We start from the raw sequence: 25,701 nt of genomic DNA on the forward strand, positions 1-25,701 counted from the left end.
ACAAAAACTGTCTTTGTCCCCTGGCGCTGAAAAGCCTAGCTATGCCTTTGTGTCCCCATGGTATGTTTCTGCTTTCCAGTGTCCTCATACTGTGTTCCTGCTTTCCGGTGTCACTGTAGTATGTTCCTGCTTTCTGGAGACCCCATAGTATGTTTCTGCTTTCTGGTGGACCCAAATTATGTTTCTGCTTTCTGGCCACAGTATGTTTCTGCTTTCTGGTCTCATACGGTGTTCCTACTTTCTAGTGACTCCATGGTATGTTCCTGATTTCTGGTGCCCCCATGGTACGTCCCTGCTTTCTGGTGACTCCATGGTATGTTCCTGCTTTCTGGTGACTCCATGGTATGTTCCTGCTTTCTGGTGACTCCATGGTATGTTCCTGATTTCCAGTGACCTCACAATATGCTCCTGCCTCTGGTGCCCCCATGGTACGTCCCTGCTTTCTGGTGACTCCATGGTACGTCCCTGCTTTCTGGTGACTCCATGGTATGTTCCTGCTTTCTGGTGACTCCATGGTACGTCCCTGCTTTCTGGTGACTCCATGGTACGTCCCTGCTTTCTGGTGACTCCATGGTATGTTCCTGCTTTCTGGTGACTCCATGGTATGTTCCTGCTTTCCAGTGACCTCACAATATGCTCCTGCCTCTGTTGACCCCATGGTATGTTCCTGCTCATTGTTTGACTATCATGAATCAATCTGATGAAGGTGGGGAATGGGGGGACACAGAGGATTGATTTGTGGTTGTGATGGTCAGGAGACAGAGAGGGAGCTGATGTATGGTGGGAGGTGGAAAGCAGTAAGAGAAATGTGGTATGGTGGGTGCGAGAATAGGATGGACAGAACTGGGGTATAGGGAAGAGCAGTGGCGTAACTAAGGAGCTTGGGGCCCCAGTGCAGTTTTACATGGGGCAATAACTAAGCACTCAATTTATATGGAGACCAAAAACTTCCCAAGGCCCAAGGACAGCTGCAGTGTCCGAGAGATGTAATCAGAGTAAAGATAAAAGTTTGTTAAGGATTAACACTATGCAGTGCACATACTAGAGGTGTTCATTACCAGCACAGCACCAACGCAAAGTTAATAAGATAAATGAAGGAGGGCCCCTCTGGTCCAAGGGCTTCAGTGCAATTGCAACCATTGCATCCCTGTTTGTTACGCCACTAGGGAGGTAGCAGCGAGAAAACTGAGGTGTGGTGAGAGGGGAGTAAGACCTACAGAAAAACTTTTGCACAGACGGTTAATTTTTTCAGTTTTTGTAAAGCTCAGGTTGATTGATTTGGATTACGTTTCCCGGAGTTTGGTGCTGCTCCCAACCTTTAATATTTTAAGGGCATGCGTTGATGTAATTAGCCACAAACATGATTACTATGCAGAGCCAGTGACTCATGCTACAATATCCCAGGACCAGCTGCTAATGACTCCGCATTGCCCAATTCAAATGTGGGTCACGGTTTCACACACAACACTGGCAGACCGCTTTAAAAAAGAGAAAAAAGTTATGTTTACAACGCTAATAAATCGGCAGCCTTGTCATAATGCTAAATTAAAATCCAATAAATAAAGATGAATTACCCAGCGTAAACTCGGGGACATTTTTCATCTTTAAAACAAGGTTTGAAAAAAAAATAATTAAAAAATGTAAATAAAAAAGCTTTTTCAAGTCCACAACAAGACTGGGCTTTTAATTTGAACAAATCCAAGGGGGAAACGTATTCTGATCTCGGTAAACCAATTAAAAAGATTCTATTTATTCCGAGTTAAAGAGCTCACGCTTGCGCTGGCTAATAATGAGGCTTATTAAAAAAGAACATTAAAAGGGAAAAAGCCCTTATTAAAAAAACAAACAGTTTGGCTTGTGGAACAACAGAAATATTTGAAGGGTTTCGTCACTGATCTGGGTTCAGCGAGGCAGGTTTGGGCAAGCAGGGAAGATAACAAGCCCCTGGTATTCTTTTATTGGACCGTGTCGTGCTGGCAAAGTATAAAAGGTCTGGTGAGTGTAGATTTGTGTCTGATAGCTCAGCGCATTTACATTCAGCACCGGGTATGTAGTGTACAACAAAGTGTAAAGATCTGGCACCCAAAGACAATAGTTTAAACACTCCACAAAAAACATGCCACTCCATGAAAAATGCCACTACCCCTGTGCTCTAAAATTCTCCACCTAACAGAACTCTCAGGCAATAAATAAACAATCGCTGGCCATAAGTCTTGCGACAAAAGGATATAAATCGAAACCAGGGATGATCGGAAATTTCCGCCAGAACAGAAAGCTAATTTCCATTCGGAAAATGGATTGGGAATCACATTTCTGTGGAAATCCAATTTAACGCAACTCAGTAATTTCAGGCCAATCACAGTCCTCACAAGCATTCAACCGATTAGAGAATGCAGAAACTTTATAGTCTATCAAGATGTCAATCTCAGTGGAATGAGGAGGTTCTTGGGCTAGACGATACAGATTGGGAAGAAATACGGAAAAACTTTATTAAAATACCATTTTCGGTTAAAGACCGATTAATACAATTTAAGTTTCTACACAGAACCTATTTAACACCTATGCGTATGTATAACATTTCTAACTCAAATAATTCTAATTGCCTCAGGTGCAATATAGACTCTGGAACCTTCTTCCATATGTTTTGGGGGTGCCCAATCATCTATCATTTCTGGTCCAAGATTATCTCCTTAATTACAAAAAACACAGTTGCTACTCTCACCAAGAGCCTTTTTACTAGCACTATTGGATGGCACCCCTCCAGGTAAACACTCTCAATGCTTAATCCAAATATTATGCTTTTAGGCCCGAAAAGAAATTCTCCGTACATGGAAATCTGATAAACGTGGAAATGTACCATTATGAAGGCGTTACCTCTTTATCAGTTGACTTATAAGAGCCGTAACTGTCCTCAACGATTATATAAAATATGGGCCCCCTGGTACAATAATGTAGAAGCTCTTCCCTCCAGCCCAGAGGATTACTTAACACTTCTTTCACCTTCCTGAATAACAGTACAGGTAGTTGCCGACTTCTGAACGCCCGACTTACGAACAACTCGCCGATATGAACGGCATGGATTCCGTGTTTCCATGGGAACAAGGAAAAAAAATTGGACTTGTAGTTTTTGAGAAAATTGATTTTAAAAAATTCAAAGAAAAATGGCTTTTAAACTTGTATAAGCAGGTACAGAGGTGACTCAAAGGGGGACACTGGAGGCACAGGGGGGCACAGAGGAGGTACAGAGGGCAGAGGTGACACAGAGGGGGACACTGGAGGCACAGGGGGGCACAGAGGAGGTACAGAGGGCAGAGGTGACACAGAGGGGACACTGGAGGCACAGGGGGCACAGAGGGCAGAGGTGACACAGAGGGGGACACTGGGGGCACAGAGGAGGTACAGAGGAGGTACAGAGGGCAGAGGTGACACAGATGGGGACACTGGAGGCACAGAGGAGGTACAGGGGGCAGAGGTGACACAGAGGGGGACACTGGAGGCACAGGGGGACACAGAGGAGGTACAGAGGGCAGAGGTGACACAGAGGGGGACACTGGAGGCACAGGGGGACACAAAGGGAGGTACAGAGGGCAGAGGTGACACAGTGGGGGACACTGGAGGCACAGAGGAGGTACAGAGGGCAGAGATGACACAAAGGGGGACACTGGAGGAACAGGGGGGCACAGAGGAGGTACAGAGGGCAGAGGTGACACAGAGGGGGACACTGGAGGCACAGAGGAGGTACAGAGGGCAGAGGTGACACAAAGGGGGACACTGGAGGAACAGGGGGGCACAGAGGAGGTACAGAGGGCAGAGGTGACACAGATGGGGACACTGGAGGCACAGAGGAGGTACAGGGGGCAGAGGTGACACAGAGGGGGACACTGGCAGCACAGGGGGGCACAGAGGAGGTACAGAGAGCAGAGGTGACACAGAGGGGGACATTGGAGGCACAGGGGGGCACAGAGGAGGTACAGAGGGCAGAGGTGACACAGAGGGGGCACTGGAGGCACAGGGGGCACAGAGGGCAGAGGTGACACAGAGGGGGACACTGGGGGCACAGAGGAGGTACAGGGGAGGTACAGAGGAGGTACAGAGGGCAGAGGTGACACAGATGGGGACACTGGAGGCACAGAGGAGGTACAGGGGGCAGAGGTGACACAGAGGGGGACACTGGAGGCACAGGGGGACACAAAGGGAGGTACAGAGAGCAGAGGTGACACAGAGGGGGACACTGGAGGCACAGGGGGGCACAGAGGAGGTACAGAGGGCAGAGGTGACACAGAGGGGGACACTGGAGGCACAGGGGGACACAAAGGGAGGTACAGAGGGCAGAGGTGACACAGAGGGGGACACTGGAGGCACAGGGGGGGCACAGAGGAGGTACAGAGGGCAGAGGTGACACAGAGGGGGACACTGGAGGCACAGAGGAGGTACAGAGGGCAGAGATGACACAAAGGGGGACACTGGAGGAACAGGGGGGCACAGAGGAGGTACAGAGGGCAGAGGTGACACAGAGGGGGACACTGGAGGCACAGAGGAGGTACAGAGGGCAGAGGTGACACAAAGGGGGACACTGGAGGAACAGGGGGGCACAGAGGAGGTACAGAGGGCAGAGGTGACACAGATGGGGACACTGGAGGCACAGAGGAGGTACAGGGGGCAGAGGTGACACAGAGGGGGACACTGGCAGCACAGGGGGGCACAGAGGAGGTACAGAGGGCAGAGGCGATACAGAGGGGGACACTGGAGGCACAGAGGAGGTACAGAGGGCAGAGGTGACACAGAGGGGGACACTGGAGGCACAGGGGGGCACAGAGGAGGTACAGAGGGCAGAGATGGCACAGGGGGACACTGGAGGCACAGGGGGCACAGAGGAGGTACAGAGGGCAGAGGTGACACCGAGGGGGACACTGGAGGCACAGGAGGGCACAGAGGAGGTACAGGGGACAGAGATGGCACAATGTTCCTACTTATGAACAGATTCAGGTTAAGAACGCACCTACAGTCCCTATCTCGTTTGTTAACCGGGTACTACCTGTACTACTGTATGTTGCTTCCTTTTCAAAGACTCTGCTTGTTAGAGGCAAATACTGGAGACTTTTTCTTCTTTTCTCTACCTTCTCTCTTTCTCTTCCCTTCTCTCCTCTCTGCATGATATACCTTCCTGTTTGTACACTAAGATTATGACCTATGACCTCTCACTGTTCATGCTTTATGTTTTGCCATAGTGAACTTGAAGGAAAACAACAAGTGGAGTGCTCTATAGTGAAGTACCCTCTTTAATAAAAAGCTTACAGAATAAAATGCTCTTAAAGAGGAGCTGTCAGCCATTGTATCTCAAACAAAAACCCCACATATATAAGTGGTAAATACTTGCTCTACTTACAGAACATATGTAATGCACTATCCACGTTTTGATTTCAGTGATTTTTCTATAGTAAAATAAGAGAAAATACTTCTTAGGATTCTCCATTTTAACTGTGTCTATCTTTAAGCCAATCCTGATGTCATTTCCTCCCTTACTCTCCTTTGCCTGATTGTGTATGCATTGCCCGCCCTCCTCCCAGTCTTCAGGCACTCCCACCCAGCTCTGCAATAGAAAGTGCATTGTCTCAGCATGATAAATATTGGCCAATCAGAGAGGAACAGAGGTGTGGCAGGGGAAAACAGGGGGGGGGGGGGGCTTTAGTCAATCAGGCTGCATTAGTTGAGTCCGAGAGCAAAGTAAAGAAGCAAAAAAAAGACAACCCAGCATGCCCTGCAACTTCCTTTGTGTGGCAGATGTACCAAAGAGTCAGATAAACTTGGGAATGATCATTTATCAACAAGAAAAGTAATAGTGATTTTAACATTTGTATTGCCTGGTTAGCATCCTTATTACTTGTTTACCAGATAAAAATAAAGAATTGATTTTTGATTTTATGCCCGACAGTTAAGTTCCACTTTAAAGTAAGAGGCCCTTTATCATTTTAACATTAGGACAGATGCCTGAGGCTCCCTCTCGCCTCACTCCATGCTGTGCAGCAGTACTGCGATCACCCAAGGTGCACACAAAGACTACCAGTGCCGAGACCACATGGATAGCCTCGGCCTCTCGCACCACAGTCGTTTTGGTGCCGAGATTTCAACACCAATGTTATCTGGGCAGCCTTAGTTCCACCACACTCCTCCACTGAATGGATTGCTAGGAACCTAGAAATGGATCCACTTTTGAAATTGCCTCAGCACTTGATCCTGCTTTGCTGCGGTCTTGAAGAGTCTCTATGGACCCCTTTGGGTCTCACAGACAGATGACGAGAAGACTGATAGACCTTGAAAATGTTGAGACCTGGAAGTCAAGCAAGCAAGGCATACATCTGATTTGTACTCAAGTTAATCTGAGCACCAAGTGATGCCAATGTTTAGAATATCAGCAATTTCCTGTCACCGATATTCTACCATCGGCTTTGTCTTTTTGGAACCTACGCTTAACTACTTCACCCCAAAGAGGTTTTTACCCTAACGGACAAGAGCGATTTTCACCTTTCGGTGCTCATCCCTTTCATTTGCCAATAGCTTTATCACTACTAATCAAAATGAAATGATCTTTATCTTGTTTTTTTCACCATCAATTGGGCTTTTTGGGGTTGATATTTGTTTTCAGTAATTACTTTATTTTCTATGCATTTTAAAGGGAAAAACAAGGAAAAATGAAAAAAAAATACACTTTCTCCAATTTCATTCCCTATAGTTTTAATATAAACACTGCTACTGTGCATAAAACCCACACATTGTATCTGCCTGTTTGTTCTGGTTATCACAAGATTTTAATTATGTCCCTAGTAAAAGGTATGGTGACCATATAGTATTTGGAAATAAAGGTGTATTTTTTCTATTTTTTTTTCTCACTAATCTAACATGCGCACAGCGGCAGCACCATTGTTTGACTTATAAAAACGTCCTGGAGCCATTAAGAGGCTCTAGCAATGTGGTTTTATAAGTCAGGGTGTCATTAAGGGCCCTTTTCCACTACGTCGTTTGCGATTGCTGAATTGCAAAATCACAAACCGCTAGTGATTTTCCAAATCGCTACGGTTTGCTTTTAACATAGGAATAGCGGTAGGTCGTTTCCACTACCGCGATTCGTTTTATAACTAATCGCGATTGTGCGGCGGAACGATTATTGCCGCGATTTTGCTATGCAGTGCATAGCATAGCAAAATCGAGATCGCAAACGTCGGGAAATCGCCACAAAATGTTGTAGATTTGCTAAATCGCAATCGCTAGCGTTCAGCGTGAACGCTAGCAATTTCTACTGGAAAAGGGCCCTAAGTGGTTAAAGAGGAACTGAAGTAAGAGGTATACGGAGGCTGCCATATTTATTCCCTTTTAATCAATACCAGTTGCCTGGCAGCCCTGCTGGTTTATTTCTCTGCAGTAGTATCTGAATAACACCAGAAACAAGCATGCAGCTAGTCTTGTCAGATCTGACTTTAAAGTCTGAAACACCTGATCTGCTGCATGCTTGTTCAGGGGCTATGGCTAATAGTATTAGAGGCAGAGAATCAGCAGGGCTGCCAGGCAACTTGTATTGATTAAAAGGCAATAAATATGGCAGCCTCCATATACCTCTTACTTCAGTTCCCCTTTAAGGGGTATTATCGCTTCACAAACACTGTGGATCTGCCTATACAGCCCAGCCTCTGTTGCTATCCCAAACCCCCCTAAGGTCCCCCTGCACTCTGCAATCCCTCATAAATCACAGCCACACTGCTGACAAACAGCTTGTCAGAGCTGGCTGTGTTTATCTCTATAGTGTCAGTCTGCTGCTCTCCCCGCCTCCTGCACAACTCCAGTCCCCGCCTGCATCCCCTCCCTCCCTGCTGATTGGAGGGAAGGGACGGGGGCAGGGACCGGAGCTATGCAGGAGGCGGGGGAGCAGCGGAGACTGACACTACAGATGTAAACACAGCCTCACAGCATGGCTGTGATTTATGAGGGATTGCAGAGTGCAGGGGGACCTTAGGGGGGTTTGGGGTAGCAACTGAGGCTGGGCAGTATAGGCAGATCCAGCCTCTGTATGCAGATAACATTCTTTAAACACACCTCGGGTTCTCTTTAAAGAAGATGTACGCCAAAAGCTAATGTATCTTCAGTGACATTGCCCGATAATTTTACTAGGATGTCATTCCGATGAGCATGATCTTGGTTTTGATGGTGGCCAGAAGGTATCACCAAATACACGGAACTCTACTAAATGTAGTTTGATGATTATTGTTTTACATATCATTTAATTGGTGGTTAAAGTTCTAAGCAGTCCCATCAGGGATTATTCTTGCTTTTGGGGTATTTATAAACTGCAACACTTCAGCAAGCAAGCTGAAGAACCTCCTGAAGATGCTGTAGAGGCGCTAGGCGTTATCCTGACTCATTGCTGTTTTTATACTCCTCATTTGTTTCCTGATGAAGCGGGTTGATGCCTGTGAAACGCGTTGCAACCCTTTTTCTGGAGTATGTCAATAAAATGATGTGTTTTTGAAAGTGACAGTTCCGTGTCTGCTTCGGGGAGGTAAGTCCACCACTGCCTCCTCCGCATATTTTAAAGGTTTTATCTTATTTTTATCCTTTTGGCGTGTCTGCACTTTATACACAATATCTGTGTCCACCCCTGGTGGAGCGGTGTTACCCCTTTCTTCCGATCTACAAAGAACATAAAGAGACTCTGTAACAAAATGTTGAGCCTTATTTCTTCTATCCTATAAGTTCCTATACCTGTTCTAATGTGCTCTGTCTAACTGCAGCCCTTCCTAGTTGCACAGTGGCTGTGTTATCTCTGTTATATGATCTAATTTTCTCTCCTCTGTTGGCTCTGTCGGGCTGAGGCAGTCAGGCAGGAATGTGCTGTGCTGCTTGTGATTGGATAGAAGCTATACACACCCTCTCCAGGCCCCCTGCACACTCTGTATGACTCACACACTGAGCTACTCTCAGCCTATATCTTGCTATGTCTTTTGTTTGTAAACACTGCATAAAAATGGCAATTACAAGCCAGGATTGCAGCAGGGAGTGGCAGAAACAGCACAGAGGGGCCCAGGAGAACATAATGAATAGAATGGCATGTTTTTTATTGTAAGAATTTTACAGTACAGATTCTCTTTAACCCTGAGTGGGGACAGGCTTACTCTCCCCACCTGCTGATACAGTGGTTACCTATGAGGTGACCCTGCTTTGTGAGTATGTTATGTACTCATTATGTACACTAGACTTACTACACTATATTGGGCTCTTGGAGTCCCTATCTCTGTGTATCCTGAAGATGTCACTCAGTTCCTGAACTTTCCAGCAAATCTTGCTATGGTCTGAGAAGGCCAAAGTGAGAGTTGTAAACGTTGGCCACTTAGCAGCTCAAAATGTTTACCAAATTTGGGTAATTTTTTTTTTTTTTTTTTTTTTTTTTATAATTCACATTTCCAGCCTGGAAGAACCTTTTTTAACGAGATACAAATTAACTCTTAATTGCTACAGATTTGATGCTAATTTTACACACATTTAGGAAGCTTTGAAATGGACCAATAAAATCCAGTTGCAGCAGTTGGTAAATTTACAAAATACGTAATGTTGCATAAAGTTTGCATCAACTCAGAATTAGTGACATTTCATTGACTATCCATAAATGTTAATAATAAAGCCCGTTTCTTTAAAGGGAAAACGAGGTGAGAGGGATATGGAGACGGACATGTTTATTTCCTTTTAAATAACGCACATTGCCTGGCTGTCTTGCTGATCCTCTGACTCAGATCAGATATCTATGACAAATCTGACAAGATTAGCTGCATGCTTGTTTCAGGTGTGTGATCAGGGGGGTAACAATAGACCCTGCAAGGGATGCAGCTGCTGGGGGGCCCAGAAGCCACAGTGGGCCCAGTCCTGAGAGACTGACAGGGCCAGGAGAGAAAAAAAACTTTCTGCTCTCTCCACAATTGTTCTAATGACTGCATCTGCTCAGCCACTGATAAGAAATCATCCAGTGTTTTGCAGACAGTCTCTATTCAGTGTTCAGCAGGGTCTTGTGTACAGCCTGTTCTACCCCTCCCCAACTGCTGTGTCCTGTAGTGATATTAGAGGAGACTGGGCATGGAGAGAAGGCGGGAGGGGGCCCCATCCAAAGGTTTGTAGGGGGGCCCCACTATTCCTAGTTACGCCCCTGTGTGTGATATAGACCCCACTGACCAGAAAGATCAGCAGAACGGCCAGGCAACTGGTATTGTTTAATAGGAAATAAACATGGCAGCTTCCGTAGGTCTCACACTTCGGGTTCCTTTTAACTGCACTATAACTCCACCTCTAGCAAAATGAAGTTTGTACTTACCTCTTTCACAACCAGTTCATGCTGATTGTCAACTATGTTGATGCTTTTATATATAGAGTTTTTACCAAAAACTATTACCGTATGTCCTTTCGTTATAACTTTTAGAATGGTGAAACCTTTTTGAAAAAGTATTAGTCCTTCAGGTATTTCAATAACAAGATATCTTAAGGACTATTTTCAACAACATTTACGAAGACTTCTGCCATTTGCAGTAGATACTAACCTTAAGTAGGCCGTAGTCCTGAATTCCATTGGAGCCAACATCAGGATCAATGGCAGATGGCACAGAGTACCGAGAGTTGACGGCTGTGTTTTCAGGTATGGAGATATTGATGACTGTAGATGGGAAAAGAGGAGCATTGTCGTTGATATCTTCGATCAAGAACCTGATCTTGACCAGCCTGAAGACCTCATCGGGCAGAACCGCAACCTCCACCTCATAAAAGCACTTGTTCTCTGTAAAGATCCCAGCGCAAAGCTTCTCCCGGTCAATCCGGTTAGCGGTGGTGAAGATTTCTCCGGTGTTCTCTTCGACTCGTACCAGAGGGACATCGCCTGTCTTATACACCAGCTTGAACTGAAGAGGGGTGGAGAGGACTATGTCGGGGTCAAGTGTCAAGTTAAGGTCCCGCAACAAGTTTCCAACAGATATATTTACACCCTGTTCTTCCCGTATGACATAATTCTTCTCCTGAGCATCGGACTCAAAGACTATGCAGGTTGATAGCACGGCCAAAAGATAAGTCCACGAACACAAGCCCATCTCCACACTTGGTCCTCCGTTTTCACACCTGGAAGGGTTAGAATTGAGAAAATACGTTAGGAACACGAACATTAAATAGATGACCACATCTTAGTCTATGCTGGTGCACCATTCATTATTCAAAGAGTCATCAAGCCAACGTCTAATAGGCATGATCAATGATATGCAAATACTTCTGAGTTTATGCAAATATATGTACTTTTTATGCAAATATACACAGCTTGAAATTGGACCAATCAATGTAAACCTGGGTGGAGCTTGATTGGTCCATTTTCAAGCTGCATCTATTTGCATAAAAATGTACATGAATTTACATAAACTTGGAAGTATTTGCATAACATTGATCATCCCTGACAGCTAAACATATGCAGTGTAAACACATTTTTGTAAATTTAGGCAAAGTAAGTAATATAAAGATAAGCTGTGTGTCATGTTGTTCAGCCCCAACTGTATGGAAGTGTTCAGAGGAACACCTTCCTAGATATAGCTGGTACCCAGAGCAGAATCATCTACCAGGCAACTTAGGCAGGTGCCTGGGGCCTAGTGAGTGTCAAGGGGCTCATCTGCCACTGTCTTTGACCTCTCTCCACTTCCACTCACCAAAAGGACCACAAGCGGCCCCAAATCTACTACCTAACCCAGGGCTCAATGTATTCTTTATCCATCTCTTCTGGTACGTAAACTGATTGTATTTATATCATTATTGTGTGAGAGTTTTGAGGTTTCGGCACCACTTCTGGTAACTGAGAATATACACTTTGATGGAGTCACTCCAAGCTGGTGGAGACCTCTTGTGTATAGGACAAGTGAGTGGGAATCTAAAAGAGGGAGAGGGGATATTCTGCAGTGTCTCCCTGTGTACTATTACAGTGAGGATATCGCCATCATTTATACTACCATGTGTGTTTACAGTGTGTGTATATACAGTGTATGTGTGCGTGTATAAGAACAGATTGTGTATATCTGTATCTATGTATATGCAGGTCTGTATATGTGTATATATATTTGTGTGTTCGTGTGTCATTGTAAAGGTCCACGAATTCCACTGGTATTTGTTTATCTCATGCACTAGCTCTCCTTACAGTTAAAGTGGACCTAAACTCTTGTGCAGGACAGAAGGAAGACATAGAGAAATGCACCGTGTGTATTTGGAGAGTATAGGCTGTGTAATTCCGCTTCATCCATGACTAATTTCCACCGTAATATTGATCTCTCAGCTGTGCCAGCTGGCTGCCATGGCAGAACAGCTAATTTGTAAACACAGGTCTGCTTCCATGAAAAAAGGAAGTAGACACACTGCAGATTTATTGCAGGATCAGCTGTAACAAACCAATGATTTTCTTTACATGTTATTATACTGTAGCTTATCTTTTAGAGTAGAGAGGAAGTTCTGTTGTTCAGGTCCCTGTTAAAGAGAACCTGAGGCGGGGTTCTGAGAATAAAATCCCCATACGGAGGCTGGGTCTGTCTATAGAGCCCAGCCTCTGTTGCTATTTAGATCGCCCCTAAGTCCCCCCTGAGCTCTGCAATCCCCCATAAATAACAGCAACGCTGCTGACACGCAGCTTGTCAGAGTGGGCTGTGTTTACCTTTGTAACGTCAGTCTCCTCTCTCCCCGCCTCCTGCATCGCTCCGGTCCCCGCCCACATCCCTTCCCTCCCCACTGATTGGAGGGAAGGGACGTGGGCGGGGACCGGAGCTCTGCAGGAGCCAGGGGAGAGCAGAGACTGACGTTACAAAGGTAAACACAGCCCGCGCAGCGCGGCTGTGATTTATGGGGTCTCACTGAGCTCAGGGGGGTTTTAGGGCCGATCTAAATAGCAACAGAGGCTGGGCTCTATAGGCAGACCCAGCCTCTGTATGGGGATTTCGTTGTGAGAACCCCGCCTCAGGTTCTCTTTAAGGTGAAAAATAAGTAAAGCTGGCTATACAATACAATAACATTTGTAAAGCGCTTTTCTCCCATAGGACTCAAAGCGCATATAGATTTCCACCTAATGTTCCAAAATGATCGATCCCTTTCTGAAAAGAATTGATTCTGAAGGAACCGATTCCTACCGTACACTGCACATCAATTTCCAATAGATTCCAGCAGGGAATCTAGGGATAAACGATTAAACTGCAGAGTTGCACTATTCAATGCAGGGCAATGCTATATGGGCCATCGATCTACCAATGCTCTCGCCCTGGTCCCAATTAACCGACGTTTTCCAACCTGCCTGATCAATACTTTTGATCGATTTTTGGTTAAGGATCAATAAAAATGTGATGGTTCTGACATTTTGAGGAATAAGTTCCCAGCAGATAAATTGAATTTGCAGGAAATCTCATTGGAAAATTGATGAGTATATGGGCACCTAGTGAAATTAACTCCTTAGTGTCTATGTATTAGTGTGTGTGTGAGTCTGTGTACGTGTGTCTGTATGTTTCTGTGTGTGTGTCTAGAAATGTGTGTGCTTGTATGTGACTATGTATGCCGCTGTGTGTGTCTATGTATTAGTGTGTGCGTGAGTCTGTGTACGTGTGTCTGTATGTTTCTGTGTGTGTGTCTAAATGTGTGTGCGTGTATGTGACTATGTATGCCTTTGTGTGTGTGTCTATGTATGTTTCGATGTGCGTGTGTGTGTGTGTGTGTGTGTGTGTGTGTGTGTGTGTGTGTGTGTGTGTGTGTGTGTGTGTGTGTATGTATGTTTCGATGTGCGTATCTTTGTACGTGTCTGTGTGTGAGTATGTATGTGTGTGTGCGTTGGGGAGTTGGGAGATTTGTCAACAATTACAAGATGCTGCCCACACACTGTAACACACTGGCATGTGGCAAACACTAAACTCTTAACAGTTTCGGAGTCCTTGTTTAAACTACCTATGACATTGTTGTAAAATAACATTTGTTTAATGTTATTTTACTAGCTGTGCTGTGAAATCACAGCCCTTTCCTCCCTCTTTAGCTCCCCCCCTCCCCCTCCTTCTTCGACTGGATCAAAACGTCGGGGATGGGTGGGGAGGAAGTGTCAGTATTTTCTCCTCTCTGCCCGTCAGTAACTCCCCCTCCACTCGCTGCTATTAGTTCCAATGTGCGCACTTCGGAGCTGCACTGTGTGCGGTTCTGAGGTAATTTAGCTTAGAATGATACTGTACTAATAGCTGTATTAGTACACTATCGTTCTGAGATAAATTATCTGAAGACCGCACATAGCATAGCTCCGCGGTGTGCTGTACACATAGGAACTAAATACGTCGAGTGGAGGGGGCGTTACTGATGACAGACAGAGAGGAGAAAGTACTGACACTTCCTCCCAGCCCATCCTCAAGTGGCTGAACAGAACAGAATGGGGGGGGGGGGGGGGGGGCGCTAAAGGGAAAGGACTGTGCTGTTAAAAATGAAAAACATTTTATTCAAACTACGAGGTCAGGGGTACTATAAAGAGGAACTGTAACCAAGGTTGGAACTTCATTCCAATCAGTAGCTGATACCCCCTTTCCTACGGGAAATCTTTACCTTTTCTCAAATACATCATCAGGGGGGTCTGTATGGCTGATAATGTGTTGAAACCCCTCCCTCAGTGCGATGTCATGACCATGGTCCTGACAGTTTCCTGTCCCTGAACCTCATTGCATTGTGGGAAATAACAGCTGTTTCCAACTGCCAAGCAACCAGTATCTCCCCCTGTGCATATGTATTTCTTTAAAAAACAACAAGCCGCTTAACCTATCACATTCTTAGGGGGTGTGGTTATAGATAATTGCAGTTGCTGCTGTATAGATTTTTTTCATGTCTGCCAGTAGTAAAGATGATACCTGCAGGCTAATTGTGGATAAACATGAACAAATTACATGGTGGATATCAATCATTTCCTGATCTCTCTTTTTTATAACGTCTCACTTTGCAATGTATTGTTTTATTTATTTATTTTTTCCCTTTTTTTCGCTAAAGTTCTTCTGTAAAGGAGAGTTGTTAATCTTTTCACATTTGCACAGTACAAAGTATTTACAAATATTTACTTCACCCTAATGGAGACTTCACACCCGGCAAACTCACGCCTGGCTTTGCTGTTTATTTTAATTTTAAGAAATCAGCAATTAACTGCTAACCTCCAACAGCATTGAATTAAACAGCTTATCTCCCAAGAATTACAAAAAAAAAGAATTTTGCCTTAGAACAGCAAACTTTGCATGAACTACAAGCTGAGCAGATCCATCCTGCGAGTTCAGCCGCACGACAGCAGTTTTCCCTCCGCCCCTGCGATAAATCTCCGACCTAAAGCAGCTCCAGTCACTGCTAATCGCACAACAGTCAAGGAAAATCGTCTCATAAACTCTCATCCATGAAGGTTCAGCTTATTCCGAGGCGAAATCCGAGAGCGTTTCTCTGCGCCGCACGTTATTAAATCTTTCAAGAATGCAAATTCTTCCTTTTATTTCTTGATGTCCTTATTTTAATTTCGATGCAGCCGTCACATTCTGTAATGTTGTTTAGAGAGCAGTGAATGATTCGCATAAATCTGTATATAATGGAGGTCCAAAATGACCCCAGAAAGTAAGCGAAAAAAGCAAACCATAAACCACTAAAGTGTAGTATCAGAGGCCCAAAATGAAGTGATACTCTGAAAGAAGTTTTGCCACAAAGGTAACCTATTCTATTTGTGTTGAAGAGGACCTGTAGTGAACATAACATAATTAATAAAATTGCAATTTATTTTTTACAGTATTCATTTATAAATTACTTAGTCAGTGTTTGCCCATTGTAAAATCTTTCCTTAGCCTAATTTACATTCTGAAATTTATTTATTTAAAGTTTAGTCCTGTCAGGTGATCACTTCAGAATGTTTGTTTACTGATAATTATGAAGCCAGTGAAAATAATGCCTAGACTCCTATAATGCTCTGGGAGGAGAATGACGCATAGCTAAACACCCTAGGCTAAGCACCACTGGGAGGGCGGGGTTATGTTGCAATATACAGCAATATATACATATAGGACGTGTTTCTGGTACTGAAAGCAGGAAAATTACAGTAAAAGTGGGCATCCTACTAAAAATAATTACAGTGCCTTTTTAAAGTGAACCTCCGGACTAAAAATCTACTCAGCAGAACTGAAAAGGCTTGGTGTTTAACAGTTTCACAGTATCAGAACTTTGTTTTTCTTACCAAAGCATCATTTTTAGCTGCATTTTTAGCTAAGCTCCACCCATCAAAGAAAACTGCCCGGGCTTTTCTTCCCTGATGCTGTGCAAAGCATGATGGGATTTCCTTTGTTGTTATTCAAGTTGCCTAGCAACTGGGAGCAGTGATCAGCACGCAGGGCAGTTGGAACTATGTCTCATGCTCCCTGTCACCTCCTTTCAACCAAAAAGATGGCTGCCCTCACGAAATCAAACATGTGTCTGTTCTTTTAAAGCAGTGTGAGTAAGAGATTATATTACCTATCTATTTTAATTAACATAAGTAATGTAACTTAATGACAGAATGTTTGTTTAGGCTGGAGTTCCTCTTTAAGGTAGGCGAGGCAAACGTCCACCTCCACATGGGGGGGTGTCTCTGCATTGTCATGTAGTAGTGACCTGCCACCGACACTGAATATAAGCTACAATATTGATTGTGGTCATTGTTTCTAAAGAAGCAAGGCCATCTACTTAATCAAATATTTATCTTATATTATCCACTGGTTATCTCCCTAGAAGGTGAGACTTTTCATGCTTGTTTTTTTTTTGCTTTTATTTCAGTTTTGGATAGTAGGGGGAGGGGGGGATTATTTCTGTTCTTTGTCCACATTGCATACATTGTACTTTACTTCCTGTCTCTAAGACCTCCGCAGAGCTTTGATATGAGTACTGGACAGGGCTGAGCCGAGGCAGAGGCGAGAGAGAGGCTCTAGCCTTAGGGCGCAGTGTAGGAGGGGGCACAGGGCTGGGCAGAGGCAGAGGCGAGAGAGGCTTCAGCCTCAGGGCGCAGTGTAGGAGGAGGAGCAGGGTGGGGCCGAGGTGAGAGAGGCTCCAGCCTCAGGGCACAGTGTAGGAGGGGGTGCACAACTCATTCAGTTATCATTCCCCTATTTGTGTTTTGCAGAGAGAAATAAGAAAAGGGCATACATGGCAGTGACTGCAAGCCAGATAACTAGAGATTAAGGTGTTGGGGGCCCTGGGGCGCCTCTTAGCCTAATAGCAGTCAGTGCGTGATGGCTGGGGTGGGAGGGATGGAGGGGCGCAGTTGCAGCTTTGGGTGCTGGAGGACCTTGTTCCGGCACTGGGACTGGAAGTCCGATGGAACGGAAATGAGTTAAAAAAAATAGGTTTCCCTAATCTATAGAAATATTAAATTGTTGTTGTTTCTATCACCTCTAGAGACATTTTACTTGTCTGATCGGGAAATGATAGAAATCCTCAAAGATGGAAATATAGGACAGCAATTCAAATCCAAAAACTATTCTAATCCTTTGATCATGATACGTATAAAGAGAAGATATTTTCTTCCTATACCTTTTGCCACCCAACTGCCGAAAATCTTTTTAAGATATTCTGGTCCAGGTTTGCTGAGTTTCCCACCCTCTGCGAACCTTCATAAATAAAACCAATCTTTAAATTATCACCAAAAATATCTGATTCTTTAAATGTCATCTCCACAGAGTTCACTTTGCCAAGTTCACCCTCTTTCTCTGCCCTCCAATGACGTGATGCAATCGCACACTGGAGACTGGCTGGCAGGCATTGTTCGAAGCCGCACGCAAGATCTTTTCTCCAAGATTTAGAAATCTTTAGAAAAGATTTTGATTGTAGCGAACACTAAAACCATTCAAAACAAGCAAAAAACAGATGTGGACTTCTAATAGGTTTTTCATTTTTACCTCACAGTGACAGAAAAAAAACAATCACCCACTGGGCATTTTATCACATCTACTTGTGGGTTAGAATATAAAAATGCTCTTTAATATTCATCGACGCTGACACAATGGTATCAGTTGCAGGTTCTGTACCTGGTACTCAGCGATAAAAGCCAGCAGGGCCTCCCTTTTTGGAGCTACGAGGGATACGTACAATGTCATAAATATTAATAATTGTCTACAGGATTCCTGAAGGATAACAGAACTCAACAGGAAAGCTCGTCACTGGGTGGGGTGGAGTGCGTTTCCCGATTCAAGCTGCTCTCCTGAAGCTGCAAGACGGCTTGTAAAGGCCAAGTCCAGACAACGGTGGCATCACGTTGGTGAAAAGAATAACCAAACACTTTCTTTCATCTTTAGGGAATAACAGAGATGAGATATTTGAAGCCTGCACATTTTCTCTAGTCATAACAAAGGTTTTCCAACTTCCCTTCTTACAACGTTTTGGTGGTTGTGGTGATGGTAGGCTGAGAAGAGTCAAAGGTCCAGAGGGGTTTTATGTTTAGAGAAACTAGTCTAGCTAGAAATGATATCTTGTTTAGAAACACACATTACACAAGCAGCCCCTGGTATCAGGTCCAGGAAATGGCACATGGCATCTAGGGTGAGATATAGACCTCTTGGTTATTTCCATATTGAAAGGGGTGGTGGTGGAGGGATAGAGAAAAACATGGAAGAACGTAGGACCTGCTTAGACCTTCTGTGAACATATCTTGGATCTCTCTCCAACATCTCTTGGCTCTTTCACTTTGCTTTCATTACGAACGGTTGATGGTTGTGGTGAATGATGGGAAAAATAATAATTCCAACATTTTGTATAGCACTTTTCTCTACTACAAGCGATCAAAAGAGCTGCAGCCCCAAAGGGCGTGCTCAGTAGCAGTGTCAGGGAGTATTGCCTAATGACTCCTTACTGAATAGGTACTGGCTTACTGAATAGGAAGAGTTGAGATTCGAACCTTGGTCTCCAATATCAGTACTTAACCAGTACACTATCCATTCAATCTTGCCATTATCCACCCTAGTACACTGGGGTGGGGGTGGGGGGGGAGTCTTAGCGTCCTTTTATTGAGCAGAGTCAATGTATGACTCATTTTTTATTATTTTTAGTGGGTTTTGCTGCATATTTTACCTGTGGAGCATATGGTCTGGATAGAGGCATGAAGGAGCGTCACCCTTTCCTACAGCTCATGATTCAGTCTCTGTCTTACTATCTCTTTGTAAGATTTCCTATTTCCAAAAACTTATTTTTGAACACTGGCTTTGTACATCGGGTGGTGAGGTAGACTGATTGTCTTACACCTGGTACACACATCCAATGTTGGTTGACCAATGATTGTCCAATTTTACCATCTCCATATAGTATTTGGGCTAACAGATATTGACTACTATGAACAAATGGTGCAGGTAAGCTCTCATACTACATGGGAGTGGTAAAACTGGCCAGTCATTTGCCAGTCAAAATTGAAAGTGTGTAGCAGGTTTTGGCCTGTCTATATCACAGGTTAGAGTTGAGTTATGAAAATTGAAAATATGGAATCAATTGCAAAATTACACTTTAAATCAAGTTAAAGTAAATCTCCGGACTAAAAATCTACTCAGCAGAACTGAAAAGGCTTGGTGTTTCTTTAACAGTTTCACAGCATCAGAACTTTGTTTTTCTTGCCAAAGTCTTATTTTTAGCTGCATTTTAGCTAAGCTCCACCCATTAAAGAAACCTGCCCGGGCTTTTTTCCCTGATGCTGTGCAAAGCATGATGGGATTTCCTATGTTGTTGTTCAGGTTGCCTAGCAACTGGGAGGGGTGATCAGCACACAGGACAATTGGAACTGTGTCTCATGCTCCCTGTCACCTCCTTTCAACCAAAAAGATGGCTGCCCTCATGAAATCAAACATTTGCCTGTTCTTTTAAAACAGGGTGGGTAAGAGATTATATTGCCTATCTATTTTAATTAACATAACTAATGTAACTTAATGACAGTATGTTTATTTAGGCTGAAGTTCCTCTTTAAACTTCATGAATGTATATGAATAGGAGAGCAAAAAAATACGAAGTCGGAGTTTAGGGGGCTGCAATTAAATGGTTTTCATCTTGTTACACAAAATATTTTATACGACAGAGAAATGGGGTGAATATATTATAAGAGGGCAGGAAAACTTCAAGCTACGAGGAGGAGGGGACCATGGCCAGGAAGTAGGGGCGTAACAGTAGGGGAGCAGCGGGGACACAGAGCTTTGAAGAGGGGGCCCAACCATTCCCTTCAATAAAGGAGTCCATTCTCCATATAAGGTGTTTTTGTGGCTACACTTATAAGTGTGAAGAGTATGGAGGCCACACTTGTTGTATGACCCTTGCAAGATGGACCCAAGGCTGTGAGGGTCACCAGGGGTAGGCAAAGGGAAAGGTGTGAACATTGAGGGGAGCTTGATCTTTTAGGCGCTCCAAGCTCTGCACCTTGGCTACCCAGACACTGCTTTATTTGATCTGAGGAAGCGGACTGTGCTCCATGAAACGCGTTACTGTTTTTGTGTCTAATTATTATAATGTCTTTCTTATACTGGCATTGCCCCTTCTCCTTAGATGTAAGCCATTTTATGTTTATTACACCCATGATTATTTTTTGGGGGCCCCTTCTCCCTCCCCGTGAAGGAACTGTATAGTTCTCCAAACTGGTTCTCACATCTTCTTGACAAAGACACATGGATGGTTTTGAAAGCTCATTGTTGTCCTCCTAGGTTTTTGCTTTAATTCGTGGCTAACATGAAACAATAACGGCTTAACTCCTCACGTTAATGATAATCCGATCCACCACACGATCCCTTCTGTATACTGAACCACCAGGCGCATTAACCAGCAAGAACGGACCGTCGGACATAAATGTCCATTAAGTACCACAAATTGACATTTGCCAATAAAGTCCGGCACCATTGCCTACGGTTTAAAGTGGTACAATAACGCCGTCAGATCGATACATCATTATCTCGGAGAAAGAATGGAACACATAATCTTTTAATATTTACTAGTTTTGTAATAGCCTCGGTAGGACATAAAACAAACTGATGTACAGCTGACACATCCTCTGCTAAATTAATTTTAATTATAAATTGTTCCTTAATGGCAATTGATCTCCGCTTTTTGGAAAATTGCCAAGGAAGATGGGTTGATTTACTAAGGCTGGAGAACATCGAAGAACGCAAAAGAACGTAAGTGATTGAGGAGATCAATGATAGTATGGGAGGTTCCCGACTCAGGCCAGGGTTGTGTTATCAAGAGGTATTTGTGTTAATCAAATTACATATAAAAAATGGTTCCCAACTGAAATCGATGGTCATTGTCACAGTACTGCCCCGTAGACATACTCTGACAACTTGAAGGGTGACTGAGAGAAGATTACCCAGCAAGCTCATGGTGAACCAGAACTCCCAGGAGTGTGTAAGGGGTGGGGGTGCTTATTTTAATTTTGTGGAATTTAAATTTGCGCATTTCTGATCAGAAATCAGAATTCCATGGTAATCCAATTTACCCCAACTTGGTAATTTTAACCCAATCACAGAATTCAGAAGCATTGGACCAATCAGAGAATGTAGAATGTTTCCGCTACATTTGGATTGATGGAGTTGAGCGTCCTCACCACTTCACTGAGGCGCTACACCTGCTATTGCCGAAATTCTGGTGAGTTCTTTATGTTATTTTAGTTGCACACTTTACCCTGTATTTCTGGCCCCCTGTTCTCTTCTCAATGCTCTATTACCCATTATTCTTGTCTGTCATATACCCTTTTCCATTACCAATACCACTCATTGCAAATCTGTGTAAAATAACACCCCATAGCCCATTACTATCACGAGCTCCATAGCCTCTACCCCCTATTGTTTACTTGTACACCCAACTCTTTTATGCCATCTCCACGAAGCAATTTTTCATATGGTATGCATTATGATATGTAATATATTGATATGCAAATTTGTAACAGCAGAATTTACTATAGCATAATGTACTGTCTCTTGTCTACAGTTTTGTCCCCACGTTTAGTGCCTGATGAAGCAGGCTGGGCCTGCGAAACGAGTTGAACCTTTTGGGGTACTATTAAATAAATGTGATTGCTACTATTCAGACAGTCTTTCGTGTCTGCTTTGTGGAGGGAAGTCCACCATTTCCTCCCAGCAAATGTTAAAGTTTTTATCCGCTTTTATCCTGCTGGCGCCTCTGTTCTCCTACTGCTATACCGTGTCCACCCCTGGTGGAGGGGTGATCTACCCCCTTTCACGTCTACAGAGAGCAACTTCTTATCCCTGAGTGAGGACAGGCCTAATCTCCTCACCTGCCTATACAGTGGTTGCCTTTGTGGTAACCCACGTTTGTGAGTATAATTTTCTCACGATAACCTTTACTTCGTTTATGCTTAACATACTACACTATATTGGGCTCTCAGTTTCTCTACCCTTTATTTGGATTAATGCGGTAATTTTACACCAATCACAAGATTCCATTTTTCTGCTTTGTAATTTAAAAATAAATAAAAATACCTGGGGCTTCCTCCTGATCGCTCTCTTGCTGTCCTCTTGCACCTCCTGGATCCTCCGCAAATTGGCCCCGAAAGTCCTTCAGTCGGGATCAGTTGGCGCAGGCCCAGTTTGCCACACACGCTCACCTGTCCCGACGGAAGCGCGACGTGGGCATGCGCGGCCGTGCCACACATGTGCAGTATGCCACAGACTGGAGGACTTTGCGGCCGAATTGTGGAGGATCCTGGCAGTGCATGAGGATGTCAAAGGAGTGATTAGCCGGGAAGAAGCCCCAGGTAGGTATACTTCTATAAATCTCCTCGTCTCAGGTACACTTGTTCACACTATGGGCTTGATTCACGAAACTGTTGATAACTCATATCATGGCTGCGCCAACAGTTTCACGCGCAATCGCAAATTTTCACATGCAATCGCGGGTGCAAATTTGCGATTGCGCGCGGAGACACGCAATCGCACACAAAACGCGAAATTGCACATGAAAACGCTAGCGCAGCCATGAAATGCTTTATCACGGTTTATTGAATTAAGCCCTATGAGCGTTTCCATATTTTTTTTAAGCGCTGGCGATTTTAGAAATCACCTTAAAAGCACTTGTGTAATGAGTCCCTATGAGGGTGATCACATTTGAGCGGATCGATTGCGTTCCGCTTCCAAAAGCGCGGCCTGTACCATTTTCTGAGCGCTTTGGCTCAATGGAAGGTATAGGGAAATCGCAGCGCTTTTGTATAGCGATTTTCCCAGCGCTTTTATGAATAAATACATTGTACATTTCTGGGTGAATGAGTTCACTTCCTGGCTGATGTCAGGAAGTGAAAAAACGAATCTCTCTGCAAAAGCGCTTGGCACTTACAGAACTCTTAATAAATCGATCAGCACTTGCGATAGCGCTGGCGATTTATAATGTGAACAAACCTAACTCATGATTTACTTGAAACAAAAAAGAAAAACCGAGAGCCCAATATGGTGCAGTAAGTCTAGCAATTGTTGGCAAAATAATTATCAGAGGTGGATATACTCACAAACAGGGGCGCCGCGAGGCATAAAGCGAACCAAGCGGTCGCTTGGGGCCTCACAATCTTAGGGGCCTCGGCGGCTCCGTGACGTCGGCGTGACGTCACTTTTTCCCCGCAGCCCCGCCGGGCTGGCAGAGCAGAGCAGGGCTACAGGAAGATGGCCGCCGCCGAAGCCCTGCTCTGGAGACTATGTCTCCAGTACAGGGCTTCGGGTGGCCATCTTCCCGACCCGTAGCCCTGCATGAATCAGCGCGGGAGATTGGAGGAGGAAGCCAGGAAGGGAGCTCCGTGGGAACTGCGCGCCTGAGAAGCCGGCCGGGAGAGGAGACCAGGGAGAGAAGACTTCTGCCAGTGCCAGCCTGCCAGGTGAGTAAATTCTTTTCTTTTTGCAGCCGCAGCCCTAATTGCGAATTTGCGATTGATTTCTGCTGAACTGTGCCCTAATTGCATTTGATATCTGCTGAAAATGTGGCCCTAATTGCGATTGATTTCTGCTGAACTGTGCCCTAATTGCGTTTGATATCTGCTGAAAATGTGGCCCTAATTGCGATTGATTTCTGCTGAACTGTGCCCTAATTGCGTTTGATATCTGCTGAAAATGTGGCCCTAATTGCGATTGATTTCTGCTGAACTGTGCCCTAAATGCGTTTGATATCTGCTGAAAATGTGGCCCTAATTGCGATTGATTTCTGCTGAACTGTGCCCTAAATGCGTTTGATATCTGCTGAAAATGTGGCCCTAATTGCGATTGATTTCTGCTGAACTGTGCCCTAAATGCATTTGATATCTGCTGAAAATGTGGCCCTAATTGCGATTGATTTCTGCTGAACTGTGCCCTAAATGCGTTTGATATCTGCTGAAAATGTGGCCCTAATTGCGATTGATTTCTGCTGAACTGTGCCCTAAATGCGTTTGATATCTGCTGAAAATGTGGCCCTAATTGCGATTGATTTCTGCTGAACTGTGCCCTAAATGCGTTTGATATCTGCTGAAAATGTGGCCCTAATTGCGATTGATTTCTGCTGAACTGTGCCCTAAATGCGTTTGATATCTGCTGAAAATGTGGCCCTAATTGCGATTGATTTCTGCTGAACTGTGCCCTAAATGCGTTTGATATCTGCTGAAAATGTGGCCCTAATTGCGATTGATTTCTGCTGAACTGTGCCCTAAATGCGTTTGATATCTGCTGAAAATGTGGCCCTAATTGCGATTGATTTCTGCTGAACTGTGCCCTAAATGCGTTTGATATCTGCTGAAAATGTGGCCCTAATTGCGATTGATTTCTGCTGAACTGTGCCCTAAATGCGTTTGATATCTGCTGAAAATGTGGCCCTAATTGCGATTGATTTCTGCTGAACTGTGCCCTAAATGCGTTTGATATCTGCTGAAAATGTGGCCCTAATTGCGATTGATTTCTGCTGAACTGTGCCCTAAATGCGTTTGATATCTGCTGAAAATGTGGCCCTAATTGCGATTGATTTCTGCTGAACTGTGCCCTAAATGCGTTTGATATCTGCTGAAAATGTGGCCCTAATTGCGATTGATTTCTGCTAAACTGTGCCCTAAATGCGTTTGATATCTGCTGAAAATGTGGCCCTAATTGCGATTGATTTCTGCTGAACTGTGCCCTAATTGCGTTTGATATCTGCTGAAAATGTGGCCCTAATTGCGATTGATTTCTGCTGAACTGTGCCCTAAATGCGTTTGATATCTGCTGAAAATGTGGCCCTAATTGCGTTTGATTTCTGCTGAACTCTGCCCTAATTGCGTTTGATTTCTGCTGAAAATGTGCCCTAATTGCGTTTGATTTCGGCTGAAAATGTGCCCTAATTGCGTTTGATTTCTGCTGAAAATGTGCCCTAATTGCGCTTGATTTCTGCTGAAATGTGGCCCAAATTGCGTTTTTATTTTCTGGTGTCTGGGGTAACTGTTGCTGCATTTATTATTTAATGGTCATAGTTGGCTATATTTGCTGTGCTACGGTTAAGCTTCGCCCATACAATGTCATGGCCGCGCCAATCTTTCGGCGCGCTACGCGCGCCTCAATCACCCCAACATCCATTTTTTCCCCGCAAACAGCCCCGCCCCAATCCGCCCTCCTGCTCCACCCACATGTCATGGCCACGCCCACTTATGCGGGATAGCCACACCCATTTTTCACCGCGGCGCGCTTCGCG

General features: G+C 44.4%; 1 protein-coding gene across 9 annotated transcripts in view; it reads right to left on the minus strand.

Moving 5' to 3' along the window:
- Positions 1-25,701, minus strand: part of PCDH11X (protocadherin 11 X-linked) — a 1,835,932-nt gene that overhangs the window by 1,545,529 nt on the left and 264,702 nt on the right. For all 9 annotated transcript variants that reach the window (XM_068249999.1, XM_068249997.1, XM_068249998.1 and 6 more), the window contains one exon: positions 10,572-11,139. In XM_068249999.1, the coding sequence (XP_068106100.1) occupies positions 10,572-11,139 (568 nt within the window). The remainder of the gene's footprint in view (positions 1-10,571; positions 11,140-25,701) is intronic.

Source organism: Hyperolius riggenbachi, chromosome 8, assembly GCF_040937935.1.
Source record: "Hyperolius riggenbachi isolate aHypRig1 chromosome 8, aHypRig1.pri, whole genome shotgun sequence".
Classification (NCBI taxonomy): domain Eukaryota; kingdom Metazoa; phylum Chordata; class Amphibia; order Anura; family Hyperoliidae; genus Hyperolius; species Hyperolius riggenbachi.